The 21,546-nt window shown below is 45.3% G+C and overlaps 1 protein-coding gene across 1 annotated transcript; it reads right to left on the reverse strand.

Annotated features, from left to right (window-relative positions):
* Positions 1-885: 885 nt before the first annotated feature.
* Positions 886-18,662, reverse strand: PI4K2A (phosphatidylinositol 4-kinase type 2 alpha). The gene is made up of 9 exons (XM_056849735.1): positions 18,225-18,662; positions 10,383-10,583; positions 4,946-5,077; positions 4,701-4,854; positions 3,016-3,077; positions 1,908-2,007; positions 1,564-1,697; positions 1,337-1,396; positions 886-1,197 (listed from the first exon to the last, which is right to left on the reverse strand). The coding sequence occupies exons 1-9, from the start codon at positions 18,660-18,662 to the stop codon at positions 1,036-1,038; spliced, it is 1,443 nt and encodes a 480-aa protein (XP_056705713.1). The 3' UTR covers positions 886-1,035.
* Positions 18,663-21,546: the final 2,884 nt, after the last annotated feature.

The raw sequence follows: 21,546 nt of genomic DNA on the forward strand, positions 1-21,546 counted from the left end.
AGTGATCCTAAGCTCAGATTCATCTTGCTGGTCCTTGGGCAGAGCATCTTTCCCACGATTGTCAACGCTCAAAACCTAGGCTGGGGAAGGCATTTTCTCTTCCCCCATCCCAGAGGGACTGAGAGAACAGCCTCAGGTAATGAACTGGTCTTTCCTTCTCTCATACCCCCCTACACCCACCCCACTTGTCTAAAGAGGAGAGCTGGCCATTAAAATTACTCTTGGGACTAGGTGGGTATGAAAGATTAGCTGAGCCTCCCCTCTCACTTGTGTTAGGACTGAGTGGAGCATATGAGAGTATGCACATAGAGTGAATTATTTAAAACTAAATTAAAATCTACTGAATGGAGAAAGGGAAGCACAGCAGTGCTGTCCCACCGGCAGGCTCACTTATAGTAGCCCTGTGCCCCCAGCATTTAGCAATCACAAGAGGCACCAGTCCAATCCTTGTCCCTCTCTCAACCTGGATTCCTCCAGTAGCAGCTGGCTTTTGGCCTTGTTCCAAACAGATGGCCCCAAGAGAGTACCAATACACATCGCACTGGGAGCAGACCTGTAGGGGGCCAAGGATAGTGGAGCAAGACCAACTGGGCAGGAGGCGCCTGCCTTCTTGAGCAGGGTAAGCAAGAGGGTACAGTAAGGGACATCAAGGCTGGCAGTTGCACACAGAGCAATAGCACTTCCATCCAACAAAGGTACTCCCCTCACCTTCGACTCTCCCAGGCAAAGGACTGAAGGAGGGAGTACCTAGGAACCAAAGGGTGCTGCATGCAGGCATCTGCTCAGAGATGCTGCCAAGCCCAGGTTGGGGAGGAGGTATGTCCAACTCACAGTGAGAAGGGAGTAGCAATCAGTCTAATGAAGACACCCCCCCCACACTCCCCTCCTGCTGGGAATGTTCCGAGTCAAGACTGTTGGGAGCTCCGGCATACATCTCCCACTGGCTGCAGCCCAGCTGTCTTGGTCTGGAGGATCGACTGCCCGCAGTCAAGCAGCACTCTCCCATGAGTTCCTCGATGGATAAGAGGGCAACTGCTACCACCACGAAAAGAAAGGTTTGCGGCTCTGGAAGCTTTGTGTGTAGGACTCGCTGGCTGAGCGCTGGTGAGAGCGAGCGGTCTCAACAATGACAGGGGGCATCTGGACCAGGTGAAGGGGGCTCTTCCCATCTTTCAAGGCCTGTGTTAAGTTCAGAATCTGGGACGAGAAAAAGGAAAACATGGTACTAACAACACACAATGCCCTAGCTGCAAATACAGGTTTAAGGATCGTGTGAAATACAGCTCAACATCTCTCAGGGTAGGTATCCACCCTCCCGTGGGAACAAGTAACATACCTGGCCACGCATGACAGCAATCTGCTTGTGAAACTGGCCCCTGTCAAAACCAGGATCCTTCTACAAAAGGAAAGCAGGAGACAGACAAACCCAATTAGGGAGGATGATGCACCCCTATCTCTCCTCCCTCTCTGTGGGAAGGAGTATGTGCAGTATCTGCACAAATGTCTGCTCATGGGCAGAGTAAGCAGAATCAGACATTTATGTGCCCAGCAACCTGTGCTTACCTTGAAAAGTTCATAGAGGTCTTCTTCCAGATCCTTAATAAAATTAGGATCAGAAATCTTTGGCAGGATCAAGTCCTTGATCTCCTGTGAGAATGACATCTTGGCCTGTGGCAGCCATGCCCAATAAAAAGGGTCTTCAGGAAGGACAGAAAGCAAAGTTAGAAACCCACTAGTTAAGCCAGTCACTAGGCTAATGTGCTCTGAGACACAGGAAATATGCCAAGCTTATACCCTCATGGCCTGAGCATTATGCACTCCGAATGGAGACAATAAGTGGTAAACCCTTGAAGAACACCCAAGCCAAGCCAGAAAAACTTTTAACAAACCCACTTAGAAGTACTTACAGGCTCGCCAAGAGTCTGGATGCTTGAGGGGGAAAGCCAGGCCATTGTCAATGGCAGCCAGTTTAATGATTGGCTCCTTCACCACTACCCATTCTGAGTCCTGCAGAGAAAGGAAAGAACACTGAGCCAGGGAGAGATGCTGTGCCCAGCAATCACTCCACATTAGCTTGGAGGGACAATCTCAGAACTATTCTCACCAAAGCCAATACAATGATCATCATCCATCCCACCAAGAGCTCTGTCCTAGCTAGGACTGTTAACTGCCTGGAGAAAAAAAAAAGATTCCCTGTCTCTTTAAATGAAGGCTTAAAGGGATGTCACTTACTCCATGCCAAGAAAAGCTCCAGCTGTCCATTTCTACACATTGTCCTTCTATTAAAGGGACAGGATATTTTTCTCTAGGCTTGTTAGCAACCCTAATCCTAGCCCTACTTTGATTCTTTTTTTGCAAAAAACAAAACAGAGGCCAACACCATTTTCACACTACCAGGTCTGGAGAGAAGTTTCCAGTCTCTTTAATAGATTCTTAATGTGTTCAAGTGGGCAGTTGAAGTTTTTCTCTTACATCAAGGTAAATAACATCCTATTAAGTCTCTGTTTAAAAGAACAGGACATCCCATTTTTCTCCACACATTTGCCAACCCTAGTAGTGAGGCCTGAACTCCGGAACTCACTCACTATAGACAAACGACTGGAATCAAGTTTACATATTTTAGGGTGCCAGGCAAGACATTTTTATTCTCCCAAGCATTTCAGATCACCTGCATCTGGGGTTTTTTTTTTTAATATCACACCTGTTTACTTATGCCTTTATTGTAGCTCTGCAGATCTGTAATGCCGGTTTCTTTAGTTTCATCTGTTTTATTGCTAGATGGCTTATTTTTTGTAAGCTCTTCTTTTAGCCTATGTATTGGGTTGGGGTAGTTTTCTAGAAGCTGTTGTTTGAAAGATTTTAATTGGTTATTGTCGTTTTAGTATAGTATGAGCTGCCTTTTTAACATATGAGCTGCATCTATCATTTTGTAGAGGGAGACATGGTATAAGTATTTTAAATAAACAGGTCCCAAGGTATACCACCAGAGCACCAGGGGCTCTTTGCCCCACTTACCCGCACACTTGTGCTATCCAGGGGGCAATCATACTTGATCAGCCAGTTGTCATTACCCCGGTCTGCAGGAGAACAGAAAGTGCATTCAGTAAATGAAAGCCAGAGAAGTATACAAGTCAGCCCAGTAGCGCAGCTGGGGTGTGGGAATCAGGCAACCTGAGTGTGTGACCTGGCAGGTTACAGGGGTTCTGCAGTTGGTCCTCCCTCGCTAACAGGGAGGAGGAGTCCATGAGCTCTCAGCCTGGTCACTGTAGCTTCTACTTTGCTTTGCCATACATAATGGAATGTATCCTATCAAAGGAGAATACAACCAAAAAAAGGGATGGGAAACCTACAACCAACACACCAAACAATAAATCAAACTACATTGAGAAACAGATAAAACTACAAACACCATATATAATCCTAGTAGAACAATTGTTAGTTAATCAATACTCTCTTATATATGAAACACATTTAGCTTATTTTTTTAATTTAACTGCTTCCTTACTTTTGTCTGTATTTTTTTTTATTTCAATGCTTTCTTATTTATATCTTGTGTATTTATTAAAGGACAATTGGTTTTTTGGCTTCATCTATCTTACCACTCCACCGAGAAAAGTTTGAAGCCTTCCTCCAGCCTAAGCATCCTTCTTCCAACTTAAGTACCTCTCAGTCTGGAAGAAGGCTCAGGTAGCATTTTATTTTTTGTGCCGTCAAGTCACAGCTGACTTATGACGACCCCATAGGGTTTTCAAGGCAATAGACATCCAGATGTGGTTTGCCATTGCCTGCCTCTGGGTCATGGCCCAGGTGTTCCTTGGAGGTTGCCCATCCAAATACTAACCAGGGCCGACCCTGCTTAGCTTCTGAGATCTGATGAGATGAGGCTATCCTGGGGCTATCCAGGACAGGGCTCAAGTAGCATACATGCCAATTTTTCTCAGAGAACACAAGGGTGGGCCTCTGCCATCCTTCCTTCATGTCAAGCCCAAGCTAAAGATTGTGAATCCTACATTTAGAAAGTAGTCCAGCCATCATACAGGAGAGCCCTCCCTATTCTGCAAGGACTCTGAAACCTAATAACTACTTATAGATATGAACTGTTGGGGAGGAGGAGAAGAAGAACATCTGAATGGCATCCCCTAAAGCAATTACCTGCGAGCTGAACTGAGGAACAGACATCCCATCACAGAGCTGATTATTTAGGAGTGTCACCAGGGAGGGCAAGAGGTTTATCAACTGGTAAACCAAAGCAAGTATGTACTGGACAGGGCTACACACAGAGTAGAGGAGCAGAAGACACTCCTCTCTCTCCCCAAAGTGAGGTGAACTCATGAAGCTGCCATACACTGAATCAGACCACTGGTTCATCAAGGTTCGAATTCCTGCATTGTGCAGGGGGTTGGACTAGATGACCCTGGTGGTCCCTTCCAACACTATGACTCCATGAATTGTCCACTTTGACTCACAGCAGTTCTCCAGGGTCTCAGCTAGAGGTCTTTCATCATTACCCGCCACTTGATTATTTTATAACGGGAGATGCTGCAGACTGGAACCTGGGGCTTTCTGCATGCAAAGCAGATGCCCTAAAACCAATCCACAGCCCCTTCCTGTGTTCTCAGTACTAGTGATGGCACTCCTACCCCCCTCCTTCATAGTTAGCATCCCAAACCAAAGGGCTATGAACTAGAAACAAAACCTACCAGTATTGCGAATTATATAGTCCAGTACCACCAGCCTCTCAAATTGCAGCAGCAGTTGGCGGTTAGTATTCTCTGGGAGAGGCTCAGCCTCAAAGCGCCGCAGCCAGTAGTCTGCATCTTTGTAACCCTCCACAAACAGTTGGAAAGAGCCCACCTGAGAGTACAGAAGCAAGTGGGTTAAGGGGAACAAGGCCTGCCATACTGGTACTAACAACCCTCTCTCAGATACTTTAAATGTCTCCTACCTTTGGAGGAAGGCCAATTCGGTGAAACCTCTGTCCGACTTTTGGCACTTTCTCCAGAGCCAGGCGTTTGCCCCGGGACTTCACTCGATCAATGGCACTGTAGTTGAATGTTTCACTGGCCAAGTACACCACCTGTAAGCACAGGGAAGCATAATTTGTAAGCAGTTCACAACTAATATATAGAAACACAAGTCTACTGACAAACCTGGATAGATCCACATACATTTGGGCTAGTTTGCCTTTTTAAAAGTACCATAGAGTCTGGCATTTGGAATGGAATTAACATATGCTGAAACTCCCAAATTCTGTCAAAAACAAGTGCCAATCTGTTCTGGCAGCTGTGTGAAAAGAAGCAGGCAGTGTTTGCAAAGACCTCTAGCATCCAAGAATTGGCTACAAGCTCTTCTTTACCAGCTCTAGTCATATTCTTCCATTCATACCTCTTCTGTTGGAATATCTGTCGTGGAGCTATTCCTGTATTTAGCAGAGTGCTTCAAGCTTAGCATTCAGCAGAAGCATACCCATGCGTGCATGTGTAAAAATAAAAAGGAGCATCAGTCGTGTGCTCTAATCAAACTAAAGTACATTTATTGTTGAAATACACATTGGATAGGAAAGGACAAACAAGGGTCCCCTATTCTGATCTACCTTGCTAATTCTCTAGGTATAAAAGGGTATCTGCCTTCCACTCCATCTTGGGGTGGGAAGGCCTGGACGCGCAGAGCGCCCGGCTCTAGGTCTTGCTTGGATGATGGGCAAAGGGGGGGAAAAAAGAGAGAGGGGGAAGTTTCCCTGACAATACATCTCTAAACATCAAAGGGGACAGGAAATGAGGATGAGGTGTAACTACAGATATCTCCCGAGTCCTGTCTATCTAACTGACTCTCTGTGGTCAGTCCCCCCTCTTAATGTGTAGGCAAGTGACACAGTTAGGAAGGGCAGATTTTCCAACACCCCCTCTCGGTGTAACTTGACTCTTTATCAAGTTCATCTTTCTTCTGAGATCTTCAAATCTCACTCTGGCAAGTGGCTTGGTAAGAATATCTGCAGTCATCTCTTCAGTGAGACAGTGTTTCAGCACAATAACTTTGTCTTTGTGCATCCCTCTTACCAAGTGGTACTTGACATCAATGTGTTTGGTTCGTTTGTTTGTGTCCTCTTGTTTTGCTAAGGATATGCAGCTCTGATTATCTTCATTCACTTCTATGGGGTCAGATGCATCCATCCCTAGGTCTGTCAGAAGTCTGCGTGGCCATAATATCTCTTGACAGCCTTGTGCAAGGGAGACGTACTCAGCCTCTGTGCTGGATGTGGCTACAGTCTCTTGTTTCCTGCTTAGCCAGGTAGTATCTCCACCTCCATAGAAAAATATGTGGCCACTGGTGGACTTTCTGTCCTCTAAGTTTCCACCCCAGTCTGCATCTACGTATGCTACAAGCTTGGGCCTCTTATTGGCAGGGAGCTTAAGTTTATAGTGCACTGTGCCAATTAAGTATCTTATAACCCTCTTTATTGCATTCCAGTCCTTGTTAGTTGGAGCTGCAGCATTTCTACACAGTATGCCCACTGCTGAACTGATATCTGGTCTAGTTAGTGTACTTATATATAGCAGCTTACCCAGCGCTTCACGGTACACGTTCTCAGGCGGCAGCACGGCACTGTTGTCCAGCTGTTTCACATAACTAACTTCCATTGGAGTTGGTGATGAGATGGCTTGGTCCATTCTCAAGAATGATATCAGCTCTTTAATCTTCTGTTCTAGGCTGATCAGGAAACTCCCATCACTTTCCCTCTGGATTTGTGTTCCCAAGTAGTGACTGGCAGGTCCCAACTCTGTCACTTCTACTTCTTTGCTTATTTGATGTACCAGTGTCTTGTAGTCAGCTGGGTCTTCATAAGCAATAATCAAGTCATCAACATAGGATAAAACAAAAGTCCATTTACCTTTTTCATGTTTGGTATACAGGCACTGATCATTCTCACTTCTCTTAAAGTTCGCTTGAAGAAGAATGTCATTCAGCTTTGCATTCCATGCTCTGGCAGCCTGCTTTAGTCCATAGATGCTTTTCTGCAGCTTGCACACAGGTTTCTCATTTCCTTTATGGATAAAGCCTGGGGGCTGTTGCATGTAGATTTCTTCTTCCAAGTCGCCATGTAGAAAAGCAGTCTTCACATCAATGTGTAGGACAGGCATGTCCTTGGTTGCTGCAACACTCAAAAGAGTCCTAATAGTGGTATGTTTAACCACAGGCGCAAATGTCAGGTCAAAATCCTCGCCAAATTTCTGTGAGTATCCCTTCGCTACGAGCCTGGCTTTGTAGCGCTGGACCTCACCATTGGCATCTCGTTTGCGTTTAAAGACCCACTTGCACCCTATTGCCTTCCTGTTGGAGGGCAACTCAACTAAAGTCCAAGTCTTGTTCTTGTGTAGAGAATGGATCTCCTCTCTTGCAGCTTGCTTCCACAGCTGCCCTTGTTTTGGAGGCAGTTTGGAAATATCACTCCAGGAGGTCGGCTCGAGTTCGTCCGCTGTTCTTGCAAGGTAGGACAATCTCGGTGGTGGTACACCTCTGTCAGATAGGGTTTCTGACAGCATGGGCCAAACAAGATGGTTCCTCTGTAAACAATATGGATCCTTCCGTTCACTCCCCCCTCCCCTCCTGTTTTGCACACGAGCCACAAGCTCCGGTCAGAGATCTACAATTGTATGGAGACCCGCCCATGTAAAACTTTCATCTGATACCGGGCCTCGCTCACAATGCCAGGAACTCCACCAGCCCCTTCTCTGATTGCCCTTAAGTATCCAGTACTTGGTTTGCTGAAGTCGTTACCGGGAGAAAGAAATCTCATTGTTTCCTTTGTATTGCTGTAACTCAATCTCATCCATTGTATCCGTTCTATAAATATAGCAATGTCCCAATGCTCTGTATTCTAACCTTCTCCATCTTGCTGAAACTACTACCTCATGAATAAACTCTCTGAATCACTGCTCCATCTGGATTTGAGTTCTATTGCCTGAGACGCCGTAGGTTTGCTGAAATCTGACAACCTCGGTTGGTGCGTTCTGACCTCCTCACTGCACACTGCATGGCCTGTTTCGCTTCGTCAGGCTCCTCTGGTTCAGCAGCCCCCTCTGGTTGGACATCTGTGGCTTCTGCCTCTTGTGGGTTCGCCAAAGGTCCCTCAGGCTCCTCAGTGTCCTCCTCTTTAGGGCTGAAGTCACCAGGGTACATGAATTCACTGTCCACTTCTGCCTTCACCAGTAACCTAATTTCTTGGAGTAAGCTTTCTGCTGAAGGATTAAAGTAATGCAAAAGGGACGAGATGTACAGTTTCACTAAATGGAAAACCTTTCATGATAACAGAGGAAAGCAACGGTTGCCAGTTGTTCAAGAGGAGCAGGATGCTACCAAACAAGAAATTAATGTGACCAAGTGCTGTGGGAAAGCGGAATGTGTCAATCTATGGCACAGAAGATTAGGTCATGCCAATTTCCAAGAAACCAGGGAAACGGCAAAAGAGGATCTAACCCAAGATTTATATTTTTCAGATTGTGATTTTGATACTGTGTTTGTTGCATTAAGTCCAAAGGAGTAAACAGACCCTTTCCAAAGAAGAGTGAAAGGAGAACCACAAAGCCTCTACAATTAATCCATTGTGATCTCTGCGGACCTCTGGATGCAACACTAGGTAATTTTCGATATTTTGTGTCATTTATCGATGATTTCTCACATTATACTGTCTTGTACTTGCTCTCTGAGAAATCCCAGGTATTTGAAAAGCTGAAGCAGTATGCAGCTCTCATGCAGAATAAATTTGACCAGAAAATACAGGTTCTTCGTTCGGATGGTGCCAGGGAAAACACATCTAAGGCAATGGAGCAGTTCCTGAGAGATGAAGGCATTGAGCATCAACTGACAGTGGCATATAATCCAGCGCAGAATGACGTGGCAGAGTGAACAGGACTCTTGTCGAAATGGTGAGATGCATGCTTAATGACGCACAACTTCCAAACAGCTTTTGGGGCGAAGCTATAATGACATCTACATATACACGAAATAGGCTGCCCACAAAAGCTACAGGGAGAACACCTTTTTTGCTCTGGCAAGGCCATAAGCCACCTATGAAGCATTTGCGGGTTTTTGGAAGTAAAGTGTATGCCCTCAATCCAAAAGAGAAGCGCGGCAAGCTAGATGACACAACACATGAGGGAATTTTTGTCGGCTATTCAGCCAGGAGCAAGGGTTACAGAATCTTAGACCCAGTCTCTAAGAGAATCTCCATCAGTCGTGTGCTCTAATCAAACTAAAGTACATTTATTGTTGAAATACACATTGGATAGGAAAGGACAAACAAGGGTCCCCTATCCTGATCTACCTTGCTAATTCTCTAAGTATAAAAGGGTATCTGCCTTCCACTCCATCTTGGGGTGGGAAGGCCTGGACGCGCAGAGTGCCCGGCTCTAGGTCTTGCTTGGATGATGGGCAAAGGGGGGAAAAAAGAGGGGGGGAGTTTCCCTTACAATACATCTTTAAATATCAAAGGGGACAGGAAATGAGGGTGAGGTGTAACTACAGATAATCCCGAGTCCTGTCTATCTATCTGACTCTCTGTGGTCAGTCCCCCCTCTTAATGTGTAGGCAAGTGACACCGTTAGGAAGGGCAGATTTTCCAACATCTTCTACTACATGCGGTTCTTATTTCAAAAGTTCTGCAAAGATCTCAAAATTCAGAATCTAGACTGCACACTGAGCAAATAAGTGCAAAGGTTGGCATAGCAACATACTACAGTTACATGCATAATTTAAGCACAGAATTTAGATTCTTTAAAAAAACACATGGCATAATAATTCTTACTTGTGCATTCTTCCTGCTTCCAACCAAACCTCAGAGCACGAATACCTCCATTGAGAAACACCAGTAAAACTAACAGGAGCTCATACAGATTAAGAAACAGGGCTGGGAGTTGGGTTTAAAGGGCCAAACAGAAGGCAGGATTCTACAGTCTGGGAATGAGACACAGTGGAAAGCACATGCAGAAAAACAGAATATATACCTTCTTTCTGTTGTTAAATCATCTTCTAACATTGAGTGGACTGCCCAAAAAAACTAAAGAAATGGGTTCTAGGTCAAATCAAGCCTGAAATGTCACTAGAAGCTAAAATTACTAAACTGAGGCTATCGTACTTTGGTCACATTATGAGAAGACAAGAGTCACTGGAAAAGACAATAATGCTAGGAAAAGTCAAAGGCAGCAGGAAAAGAGGAAGACCCAACATGAGATGGATTGACTCTATAAAGGAAGCCACAGCCCTCAGTTTGCAAGACCTGAGCAAGGCTGGTAATGAAAGGACATTTTGGAGGACGCTGATTCGTAGGGTCACCATGAGTCGGAAGTGACTTGACAGCACTTAACACACACGCATTATTGACTTACTTTTGTGCGGGGAACAATGTTCAGTTCCAGCTTCTGGTCAACAAGGCTAGCACCAGCCTCAGACAGATATCCCTGGTTGAGGACTAGGCAGTCCCTCCCAAAACAGCAAGGACAGCACAGTTTCTGCAGCCACTTGGTCCACTTTGGGTTCAGCTGCCCATAAGGCTCTTCATTCTTGGGTTTGAACACACCTATGATTTTCTGGGGAGGGGGGGGGGCAAAAGTAAAAGACAAGTTAAGCCAGGCAAGCCACGTATGAGCATATAAGTTCAAACCCCCACCACGGCAAGATACCAGCTCTTGACAAATAGATCAATATTGGAGGGAGAAGGGATCTGAGAATGGTCACATCTTGGCAAGAACATTCCCTGTTACAATATATGCACTCATTACAAGGGCCCAGGTACCCCTAAGAGCAGACCACTGACCCACAGAACACCTTCTATTACACAGCAAATTAAGTTCTTTAAAGGAGGGATCAATCCAGGTATAAAATGGCCAGTGTCAGCAGCAAAGCAGGACAACCATATCCAGCTCCCAAACTGCACTTCCTTAGCTGGGAGAAGAGTTAGGAAGTTTCACTAACCAGCAATATTTCCCAGTTTACTCTACTTTTTGAGTTCTCTCAACCCGCCCGGCAATCATCTCTTTAGAAAATGAGTACACAGAACCTTGAACACAGCTGTATATGTGCAACTTGGTGCAAAAGGATCTGTGGACTGGGCCCCTGGTCTAGCACTTAATAAAGACTAGAACAAACCCATCCACCTAAAACCAGCCGACAAACAAGGAGGGGGGAGCTGGCCAGAAGATCCCATATTCCCTGCTTTCCTAAATAGGCACAGCAATTTTGATGGATGCAATGCAAAACATCGACTGATAGGAGGAAAATCTCTCTGGCTCTGCTGCTGGAGGGGGAAACCTCTCTTGCCCAGAAATTTTGTATTCCACCTAGGTGTGTGCACATACAGTACAGGGGGCCCTGCCCCATAGCCATTACCAATGCCAAGCCTAGTCAGGGTTTCACCCTCCTGCGCTGCAACAAGAATGGCTAAGGGCGCCCCCTGCACACTAGGCCTGAAAGTGCATGAAGTTTCTACAGCCAGAACAACTTGTATTGACACAATATGTGCAGATTAGACGCTTTCTTGCCTCATACACACACCCTAAGAATCCTGGCACCCTCAGGGAGAGCTGAAGAATCAGAAGCATGAGTACATCTAAAACATTTCTCAGTAATTTACATTACAGCATGTGGAACTCGAGGATCAGCCCAGAAGCCCTAGCATACATATATAACCTTGCGCACGCATTTGTACATATGCCCCTCACCAGTAACCTCGCCCAGAAACAAATGCTTTTTTACCCCAACCATCATTGACTAGTGCTCAGTTCTCTACCACTCCTTGAAGAGTGTCCTGCCTGTCTAATCCCCACACCCCTGCAAAAGGATGCAAACCCAAACCAATTTTCCACCATAACCTACCACATTTTTTATGTCCCCTACTAAAATGAGAAGTATACTGATAACTTCTTAGAGGAAATTTCTGAACACTTTTCTGCATAATGATCAAACAATGTAGATGTCCAGAAAACTAATCTTCGCAAAACTATTAAAGCTTGAGAATCCCAAAATACTGAGCAGAAGACAGTTGACTACAGGTCACACAGACTTCTCTAGAAAGGTGTGGACAGCTATAGAAGGTCAGAACAGTAGCTTAATTCCTCCAAATTGCAGAACAGTAACACATCCAGCAAATTGTCATCTAGAATGCAAAGTGCTTGGATATTTGTGGAATAGTCATCACTTTTACAAAGTTTCACAAGGATGTTTGCTCAAGTCCCACACATGAGGAATTCCAAGCACTCTTATGGCCATAACCGTCTATTTTCCACTGATCTGTTTGATTGTAATTTGAGAAAAATAATGGTCAGTACCCTGAGAACTGTGTGCCTTACCCACTGGGTTAGGGCTGGCACACTGGTCAATTTACTGCAAATATTCCATGAAGAATTCCATTTTATAGAAAGCAATTTACTTTTAAATTTCATTAATTACAGTGTTATTTGTTAGCATGACTGTCTTTAAACAGTGAGTTGCTTTTTAATAGTTGCTGTTATGTGGATTTATTTTTGTTTTAATTTCATTTTTACAAACATTAAACAGCAACCCTGTGTTCCATGATAAAAGCCAAGGAGAAAAACTATTCAGCAAAACTACTCACAGTAACAGTAGTTGTCCTAACATTGTTAAAAGTTATCATTAAAAAAATCAAGGGAGGGGCTGTAGCTCAGTGGGAGAGCATCTGCTTAGCATGCAGAAGGTCCCAGTTTAATCCCCGGCATCTCCAGTTAAAGGGACTAGGCAAGTAGGGGATGTGAAACACCTCTGCCTGAGACCCTGGAGAGCCGCTGCCGGTCTGAGTAGACAATACTGACTCTGATGGACTAAGGGTCTGATTCAGTATAAGGCAGCTTCATATGTTCAAGGTTTAAAAATTTCAGCTTATTCGCTGTATAATTAATACATATCTCAAGCCTGCTTATAAATATTTTCCCTTGTTCTAATAGAATTAAAAACATCTGACCCAAAAAAAATTTTTAATGATCGGATGTCCAACTTTATACTGGATGAAGCCTTAACAATTTTTTTTCTCATCCTGAGAAACCTCATTATGAGAAAGTCTAAGACTTCAAAAGCTGTAAAGAAGCTTTATGTCAATTTTGGGAGGGGGCAGCATTTCCCCAGTGTACCCATATACCAGATTCCTTCAACCACAGCAGAAAGAATCCAACAATTGGCAGTGATATAGTACCAACATTGCCAAAAGTGGGGAAGTCAGTGCCATCCAGACATTAAGGTACTAGCTAAAATAGCTAGCTAACAAACCACTATAGCCTGTACACTCAGCCATTCCCATTTACAGCTCCATTATGGCCATTTAGGGTCTCATTCTTCAGTCTGGGAAAGATTGCCCTGCCTTTCTCTACAACAGTGACAAACAAGAAGCTGTGGGATTCCTACATCAGGATGACTCTAAACAGTATGCTGCTCTGTCACAAGCCAAGGGAGCGGAGAACCCCAGAGAGGAAGTAAGGAATTTTTATTCTTACATACAGGAAGATTTGTCCCTCCCACTCAACCCACATTCTAAGCCTAATACAATGTGTGCCCCAGCCCATCACCGTGTACTGTGTATATGGGAAGTCATCCAGTCACAGCAAATTTATGAAACTATGGGGTTTTCAAGGCAAGAGATGTTCTGAGGTGGTTTGCCACTGCCTGCCTCTGTGTAGCAACCCAGGAATTCCTTGGTGGTCTCCCAACCCCATTACTTACCAGGGCTAGCCCTGCTTTGCTTCTGAAATCTGATGAGATCCAGATAGCCTGAGTCATCCAGGTAAGGACCATCATGAAGTACTTGCACACATCTACGTGACAGGAAGCCTCAGCCTAGTGTTGCCAACTCCGGGTTGGAGAATTCCTAGGGATTTGGGGGTGGAGCCTGGAGAGGGTGGCATTTGGGGAGAAGAGGGAACTGATATCTGGAGTCTGAAGATCAGTTGTAATCCCAGGAGATCTCCAGGCCCCACCTGGAAGTTGGCAAGCCTATCACAGCCACAGAAAAAAACAGTTTCCAGGACTTCTCATGAACTGGTGAAGAAGGGGGAAAAGACTGGATGGGGCACTAGCGGATCTCATCATTGTTAACCTAAAAGCCTCATGCTGTACATACTATAGCCCCATCTCAGTTTGCGGCCACATTACCAGCAGGTCCAGGATTCAGTGTGGCCAAAGCTACATCGCATGAGGCAACCATGACATCTACTGTGAAGTCTGAGCTTTTGTTTTGTAAAAGAGCATTTTAGACCTCGTGATTTCTCACAAAACCATTGAACATGCATAGATATTTCTGTCAAAGCTCTGAAAATCAGAGAAGGAATGCTGAGGGGGTGGGGCTTCTTCAGCCAGCACAAATCCACCCCATCACCACCCCCAAAGCTTCTCGACACAGACTACTCCTTCTGCTGAAGCAGGAACTGCTGCCGTCCATTCCTACTTTGTGAGCAGATCTGAAAATACGGCATGCAAACAAGCATGCATGCAGCAAGAATGTGAGCCTGCATGATTTATTCCAGTCACAGAACATAAGATTCGATGGTATCAAATGATGGCATTTTAGTACAGCATTCTAAAACCACTAACTACAATACAGAGTCATAGAAAAGTAAGAACTGAGAGAAAGGAATAGTAACTATCTGCTATGATGAGATCAGAATTTCCACAGAGGTTTGTCCCTAAGTCAGGCCACCTAGTACTGCAAGTTCAAATCTCACCAGGTCAGACCTCACTCTTGAAGAGAAGATATTATTCACAGTCTCCCTGTAAACTTAAATGGGATACAGTCTGACAAACCACCAGAGGTTTTCCCTTGCACTGCTAGATCCCTCAGATTGTCAGAGAGAGAAATATGCTTACTGCCTTCTGCCCTGACAGCAAGCATTGCTAAGAAAAGGTCTTTCACCTATTCTTTTGAACCCCCCTTCCCCACAGGATAATCCTAAATTTAATGCATGGTGCACAGCAGGCAAAGAGGCCCTGTTTCCATTAACAGAAAGAATGCAGGGTCAATAGCACAGGTTATAAGACTCTCAGCAAACAAACACAGTCCAGTTCCCAGAAAGCTAGTTAATGCCTCCCCCACACACCATCCTATGTACATGCAGACAGACAAGGTCCAGTTGTGGGCAATCATCCCAGAAGCCTTATCCTAACTGCTGAACACCAACTACAGTCGCTCCTCTCTAGTCATGAATCAACAAAATTGGAAGAAGTGATGCTGCATCAGTCCATCTGCTTTCTGCCTGCCTAAGGCAGCAGTGCAAAGGTCAGTCTGATTCATCCCAGCAGCAGTTCTCCTAAACCAACCAGAAAGGGAAGTGAATTCAGAGCTAGAACCAGAAAGGAAAATGAGACTGGACTGTGACAAGGCAAGTGGGTGAGATGGTTTCATACAGTTACGGTAACACTGGAGACAGAGAAGCAGGCAGTTAAAATTTAATCTGGTTAGTTATGGTGGGTCACAAGGAAAGCCACAAGACATGTGCACAATCAGCCCTCACACAGGACAGGTCTGGAGAATGCACAGCAGCTGACTGGATCCATGACACATCCGACTCCAGTAAACCATTTGCAGTTTGATTAGTTATTCTAGAAGTCCCCTTATTCACCAAACAGTACTCAACACAAAACAGGATTCCCAAGTCCCTGCAGGCAGAGGCATAAGCATTGTAAGTCAAATGCAAGAGCAAAGGAGCCAATGCTATATTTTTATTTGTTGTGAACAGCTCTGGGCACATACGGCATTTTTAAAAAATCATGTGATAAATAAAAACAAGATGGACCAGAATCTGAAAACCGGGGCACAAGGTAATACAACAGATCCCCTTTCCAGAACATGTGCAAGCATAAATAAATAAATGCTTATTGGCCTTCTCTGAAGCAAGCCTGTTTTATGTAAGAACTTTTAGTGACACAAACGGTAGTGTTTCTCTGGAGTACATGTTCCTCTGCTTGGGAATGCTTATTGCTTAGAAGGTTTAGCCTAAACTGACGCATACCATTTAACCTCATTTTCTCCCACTACATTCTTAACCACACCATCTATGTAGCACTATTAATGCAGATAGCAATATTCAGAGTTACAACAAAAAGACATGTACCTGCCTGTAGGGACATTACCATCGAAAACAACAACAGAATAGCTGATCTACTGCTCTGTTCTCTTTGCAGAACTTTCATTCCACTCTCTAAAAACCTGGATCCCAAACATCTAGTTTAATAGCCATCGAATGTTGTGCATGGGACACTACTGAAGGAGTTCATGGCATTGAGAGATTTGAAAGTAAACTGGGTCTATACCAGCATGGCTGGCTTAAATTTTTCACAACAAAGGGCAAAGGGTAATTTGAAAACAATACTTTGCACCACACTCAAGCTTCTACACATTGGACATGCCTAATTCTCTCTACTTTCCATTTCCAAACAAACCCCTTTATTAATCTTGCCTACTTGCACAGATAGTCTGAGATCTAAAAACAAAATCTGCTGAACTATATATATATATATATATATATATATATATATAAATTTTTAAAAGCAGCAGCAGCAGAAGATGACAAAAGAGCACATTACTAAGAAGTGAGGCTCAACAGCTGTTCTCACTGACCAATAGCCTCTTCTTCCTCCTCAGAGATTATTTGCCTTATAAACATCCAGATCTGGAACTAGCAAGCACACAAAGAACTTCAATTGGAGGTACTCTTGTCCACTTCTAATGTGATTACATCTGAGTTAGTCAGTTTTCTTGCACCACATGTAAAACAGGCTCTCAAGCACTATTACAGTACAATCCTATAGAAGTCATGTATAACCTGGAACTATCCCAAAGGTTCCAAAAGGTACACATATTACTGGTAAATCTCTTTTTGCCCATCTAATTTCATCCCATACTTTTTCCAGTGTGAGAACTCTGTGGTACATTCCTGCATTCCTTACCAAGCACTCTGAACCAATAACACACAATGAGAAACCTTACCCATGGCTAGAAAGTCAGCCAGTCATTTTAAAAAAACTCATGAGGTCCAAGAAGCCAAAGTAAATTCCAGGGCTGGGTGACAACCAACAGACACTCTTCTGCCTCCACAACTCAGGAAGTCTAGCCATTCAGGACAGCAATCGACACTGGACTGGCACACTACCACCTTTAATTGGCCAAAGGCATGCCAGTCTCACGGATAAGCCAATCCACACACTCCAGGTACTTTTCATCTATCTATCAGAAATAAATACCTCAATATGTCTAGCACCATTGTACATAATCACAATGCTCCTAATTTTATACTTTAACTACAATTACCCTAATACTACTCCAATGTCCACAGAAGTCCAGTCTTAAAGAATAACAACATTTAACGACAGACTAACACAGATGCCCATCTGGAATTATTATGTTCACAGAGTATCCATGAATTCAGTACAAATTGTGCCATTAAACACTGCTGCAACCTTCTCACTGTTACTATGCTTGTTTTATGGAAATGTTGGCAGTTTACTCCATTCAATACAATAAATTAATTTGAATTTGTTCTGTCTGAAGATAAGGCCTGTATCTGGCTGTTTCTGTCAGGTGATTAGGACATATATATTTGATCAAGAGATAACGCTATGCATTTACCTACAGCATAATGAAGTCATTCAGGTACTCCAGAAAGCACCTACTGTGGGGATCCAGCACCAAACCTCAAAGGACAAGTTATCCTAGGCCACAGCAGAAAGATGCCCAGGAACACCAGCCAAAAAATAAAGGTAAGGGATTGGCTATGTCTTATAATACCCTGACCTGGATGGCCCAGGCTAGCCTGATCTTGTCAGATCTCGGAAGCTAAGCAGGGTCAGCCCTGGTTAGTATTTGGATGGGAGACCACCAAGGAATACCTTGGAAGGCACTGGCAAACCACCTCTGTGAGTCTCTTGCCAGGAAAACCCCCAAAGGGGGTCGCCATAAGTCAGCTGCGACTTAAAGGCACTTTACACACACACATGTCTTATAATGGGCATGTGAGCATCCCCCCCCCCCAAAAGCACTCATGGTACTTCAGAGAGCTGGGCATAGATGTGCTGCGTGCATGCACACTCCATCCCCATCGAGGGCAGGGCTATCACCGGCAAAAAGAAAATACTCGCGTTTTAGGTTCCCCCCCCCCGCAGTCCTTGCACACTTCCCCAACCACACCCTCCTTGTTGTTCCTTACACCCTGGTCTGCACCCTGATATCTCACCCCTTGCGGGTCCTTGACGAAATAGCTGCCGCTAGAGCCTTGGGAGATGCGCTCCGGGTAGATGCCGCGCTCGCTTGCCACCTCCGCCAGCCGCACCACCTCGGCGAACTCCGGGTCATCTGGGAACTCGTTGCGGGGCTCCCGCTCCCCGCGGGCCACGGCCGCCCCCGCCCCGCCCCCCGACGCGGCTTGAGCCGGAGCGTGGGCCGCCCCGCCGGCCCCGGCCGCCCCCCGCGCCCCGCGCTCCGCTCCCCCGCCGCGGTCCAGCAAGGGCTGGCGCTCACGGTCGCGGCCGCCCGCGGGGGAGCCCGGCGGGGAGGGGCAGGGGCAAGGTCCGCAGGGAGCGCTGGAGGAAGGGGAGCGCACGGCGGCCCCCGGCAGCCCATACCCCGGGGCCGGGCCGCGCTCGGGGGACACCAAGGGACTCGTCTCGTCCATGGGCCGGGCCGGGCCGGGACACCGAGGGAAGCCGGGCGCTGGCGCACTGACACGGGCCCCGCGCGCTCCGGCTCAGCGCGGCTCAAGCTCGGATCACCTGACACCGGCCCCGCGGCCACCGCCGTTTCCGCCAGAGCGGCAGCAGCCAATCACGGCACAGGCACGCCCCCTGTTGACAGGGTGCCGGGGAGCCACGCCCACTAGAGGGACCGGCGTCCACTCGCGAAGCCGGCCCTGCCCACTCCCCCAAAGTCCGGCCCAATGGCCTCCATAGGCCCGCCCCTTCATTGTGTCGAAATGTGGTCCCTCGCAATGCGTAAATAAGTCATGCCCGGGAAAATGTGCGCGTGAAGTATCCGCAGGTCCTCGGGTTGCGAAACGGTCCTTGTTCTCTCACCAAACGCCGGCCGCCTACAACTCTGCAACTCAGCACAGCCCCGCCCTGCATACTGCGTTACAAAAAGCCATGCTCTCACGTCAAGCGCCGCCTCCCCTGTCAGCTCGGAAGCGCATATTTCCAGATAGCTCGTCCCAGCTCTGCATTATTAAAAAAAAAAAAAAAAAAGCACGCCCACGAGCTATGTGCTGAACAACCCCTCCTTTCACTGTAGTCACCATCCCTGACTTTAGAAATCGCGTGCACACGTTACATTGCAAACCCACAAACGCACTTACCTATTGTTTGAACAGACAGAGCAAAGCATTTCCAGCGGTCTGTTCTGTAAAGCGAACCAGTCCCCAGATTTGTCCCAGGTAGATTACACAGATTCTAGAACAGCTGTGATAACTAGTAGCTAAAAACAGCACGTGTCACTCTCCCCTTTCAATGAACTTTCGAAGACATATCCGAATTGTTTCAAGTCTTGTATTTCACTACACCCTTAACACAATGTTTCTTCCTTTTATCTTGCTGTTTAACTGGAGGACTGCACAATAAAGGTTATCATATAATGTTATTTCTTTGTTATGCCTACATTAATGCTCTCTTTTCTGTGAATTCCCCATGCAGTTCATTCACTTGCATCCTTGATTCTTTTGAAATATTAAGAAGGAGTGCTTGCCTTTTAAAAAGTTGTTTTGTTTTGATGCTTTTATAGTATTGTAGTCTCCTGACATTTCTATGGCCTGCTATAATCTGACTGTGACATCTTGAATTTTCAGGAATGGAATGTTACATTCAGTGTTCTTCCTCAATTGTGGCTTCCCAACATGTTCTACCAAAGAAGCCATGAAAAGTGAGAGGCTTTGCACTTGAAAGATCTAAAGTCTTTAAAATGATAAACTGTACAAAGCAGCAGGATCAGGGGTGTTCTGCTTTCCTTCGCTGGCTGGTCAGATATTTTTAAAAAATCAAGCAGAAGCTATGTGGCACATCTTTTATTGTACCCGATTAGCACAGTTTGCTCATGTGTAATCTTTAGAACTTCACAGAACTTTTCACCAGGAGATTAAACCCTTTAAATGTATCTGTTAGTGCTAATTCTAGGTCAGTGGGAAGTAGAAAATAATCAGTCTTTGATCTGCTGCCATGATATTTGCCTAGCTTCTGTAATAAGATATCATAGGCCTTCAAGTGGTAATGGAGCTCATGTTCATCCACTACCAGCAACCCTAGTAAATTTTCTTCCCATGGGTTGCCAGTTGTGATGACAACTGGGTCACAATACGAACACTTGCTTTAAACCTTTCCAGCATGGAGATCCTGTGGGAGCCTACTCCAACTAATCAGGGTCTAGATCCACAAAATGAACCTTATTATTGCACTGTTCTAGAACCAAAATGTTTATGGTCCACCCCTCACTTTTTTGTGTGTGCTACCAAGTCACAGCCATTGCCTGCCTGTGCATGACCCTGGTATTCCTTACAGGTTGCCCATCCAAATACTTGCCAGGGCAAACCCTGCTTAGGGGCTATCCTCTCATAACCAGTATTAAAACCCCACTTTCCCAGTAGTTTACACATATCAATGAGAGGACCTCATGATGTCTCACTGCAAATTATTCCCTCCTGCTGTTCTTCCATGTAAATTGCACTCACAAGCCAGCAGAGATGCTCACCTCTATTAAAATACAAGGAACAATCATTTTAAAACTGTGTTTGTAAAAGAATTTGTTGCCCATGATTCATGGACTTAGCCAAAAACCTGAAATTTCTGTATATTTTTGTCTCAGCTCTGGGGCTGAGGACAAGAAGATATGTTATCTCCCACTGGAAACGCCTTACATCTGGGCACCAAAGGACATGAAAGAAGAACAGAAGAGTGTCCGGCTGTCCTCAACCAGGGCCAGTGCTTTTTTGGCCCTGGTCCCAGCCTGGTGGAACTCCCTCTCCAATGAGACCAGGACCCTGTGGGACCTCACACAGTCCCACAGAGCCCATAACATCAGATGTTCCGCCAGGCCTAATGTTGAGGGCAGCAATGGTTTCCAACATAGCTGGCCTCCTTTCCCATTTGCATTACTGTTTATATTATTAGATCTTAATAAGGGACCCTGACTGCTTTCCCGGGCCAGCCATGGTTCCCATGTGCAAGTAAATGAGCGCCATCTGAATTTTAAACTAGAGATTATTGTTTTTAAATGGGACACATTGTATGTTTTTAGTGTGTTTTATAGCATTTTATCTTTGATATTAGCTGCCCTGAGCTCAAGTATAAGTCTATAAATCAGGGATGGGGAATCTTTTTTCTGCCAAGGGTCATTTGGATATTTATAACATCATTTGCGGGCCATACAAAATTATCAACTTAAAAATTAGCCGACCAATATGTTTCTCCAAGGCCCAGGTGGGAAAGAGTTAAGACAGTTTCTTGGGCAGTCCTAGCAGCTCCATAGCTCACGACTCTTCTGCAAGGGGGGAAAAAGGTTCCTTTTCTCGGCAAAAC

Source organism: Euleptes europaea, chromosome 5 (assembly GCF_029931775.1).
Source record: "Euleptes europaea isolate rEulEur1 chromosome 5, rEulEur1.hap1, whole genome shotgun sequence".
NCBI classification, from domain to species: domain Eukaryota; kingdom Metazoa; phylum Chordata; class Lepidosauria; order Squamata; family Sphaerodactylidae; genus Euleptes; species Euleptes europaea.

Bases quoted from the DNA above. Each gene is read 5' to 3' on its own strand.
- PI4K2A (XM_056849735.1), bottom strand. From the start codon at position 18,662: ATGGACGAGACGAGTCCCTTGGTGTCCCCCGAGCGCGGCCCGGCCCCG. The intron at 2,008-3,015 runs GTAAGTGGGGCA...CTTTCTCTGCAG, and splicing joins TGGATAGCACAAGTGTGCGG to GACTCAGAATGGGTAGTGGT. The intron at 1,198-1,336 runs GTATGTTACTTG...TTCTCGTCCCAG, and splicing joins TTGCTGTCATGCGTGGCCAG to ATTCTGAACTTAACACAGGC.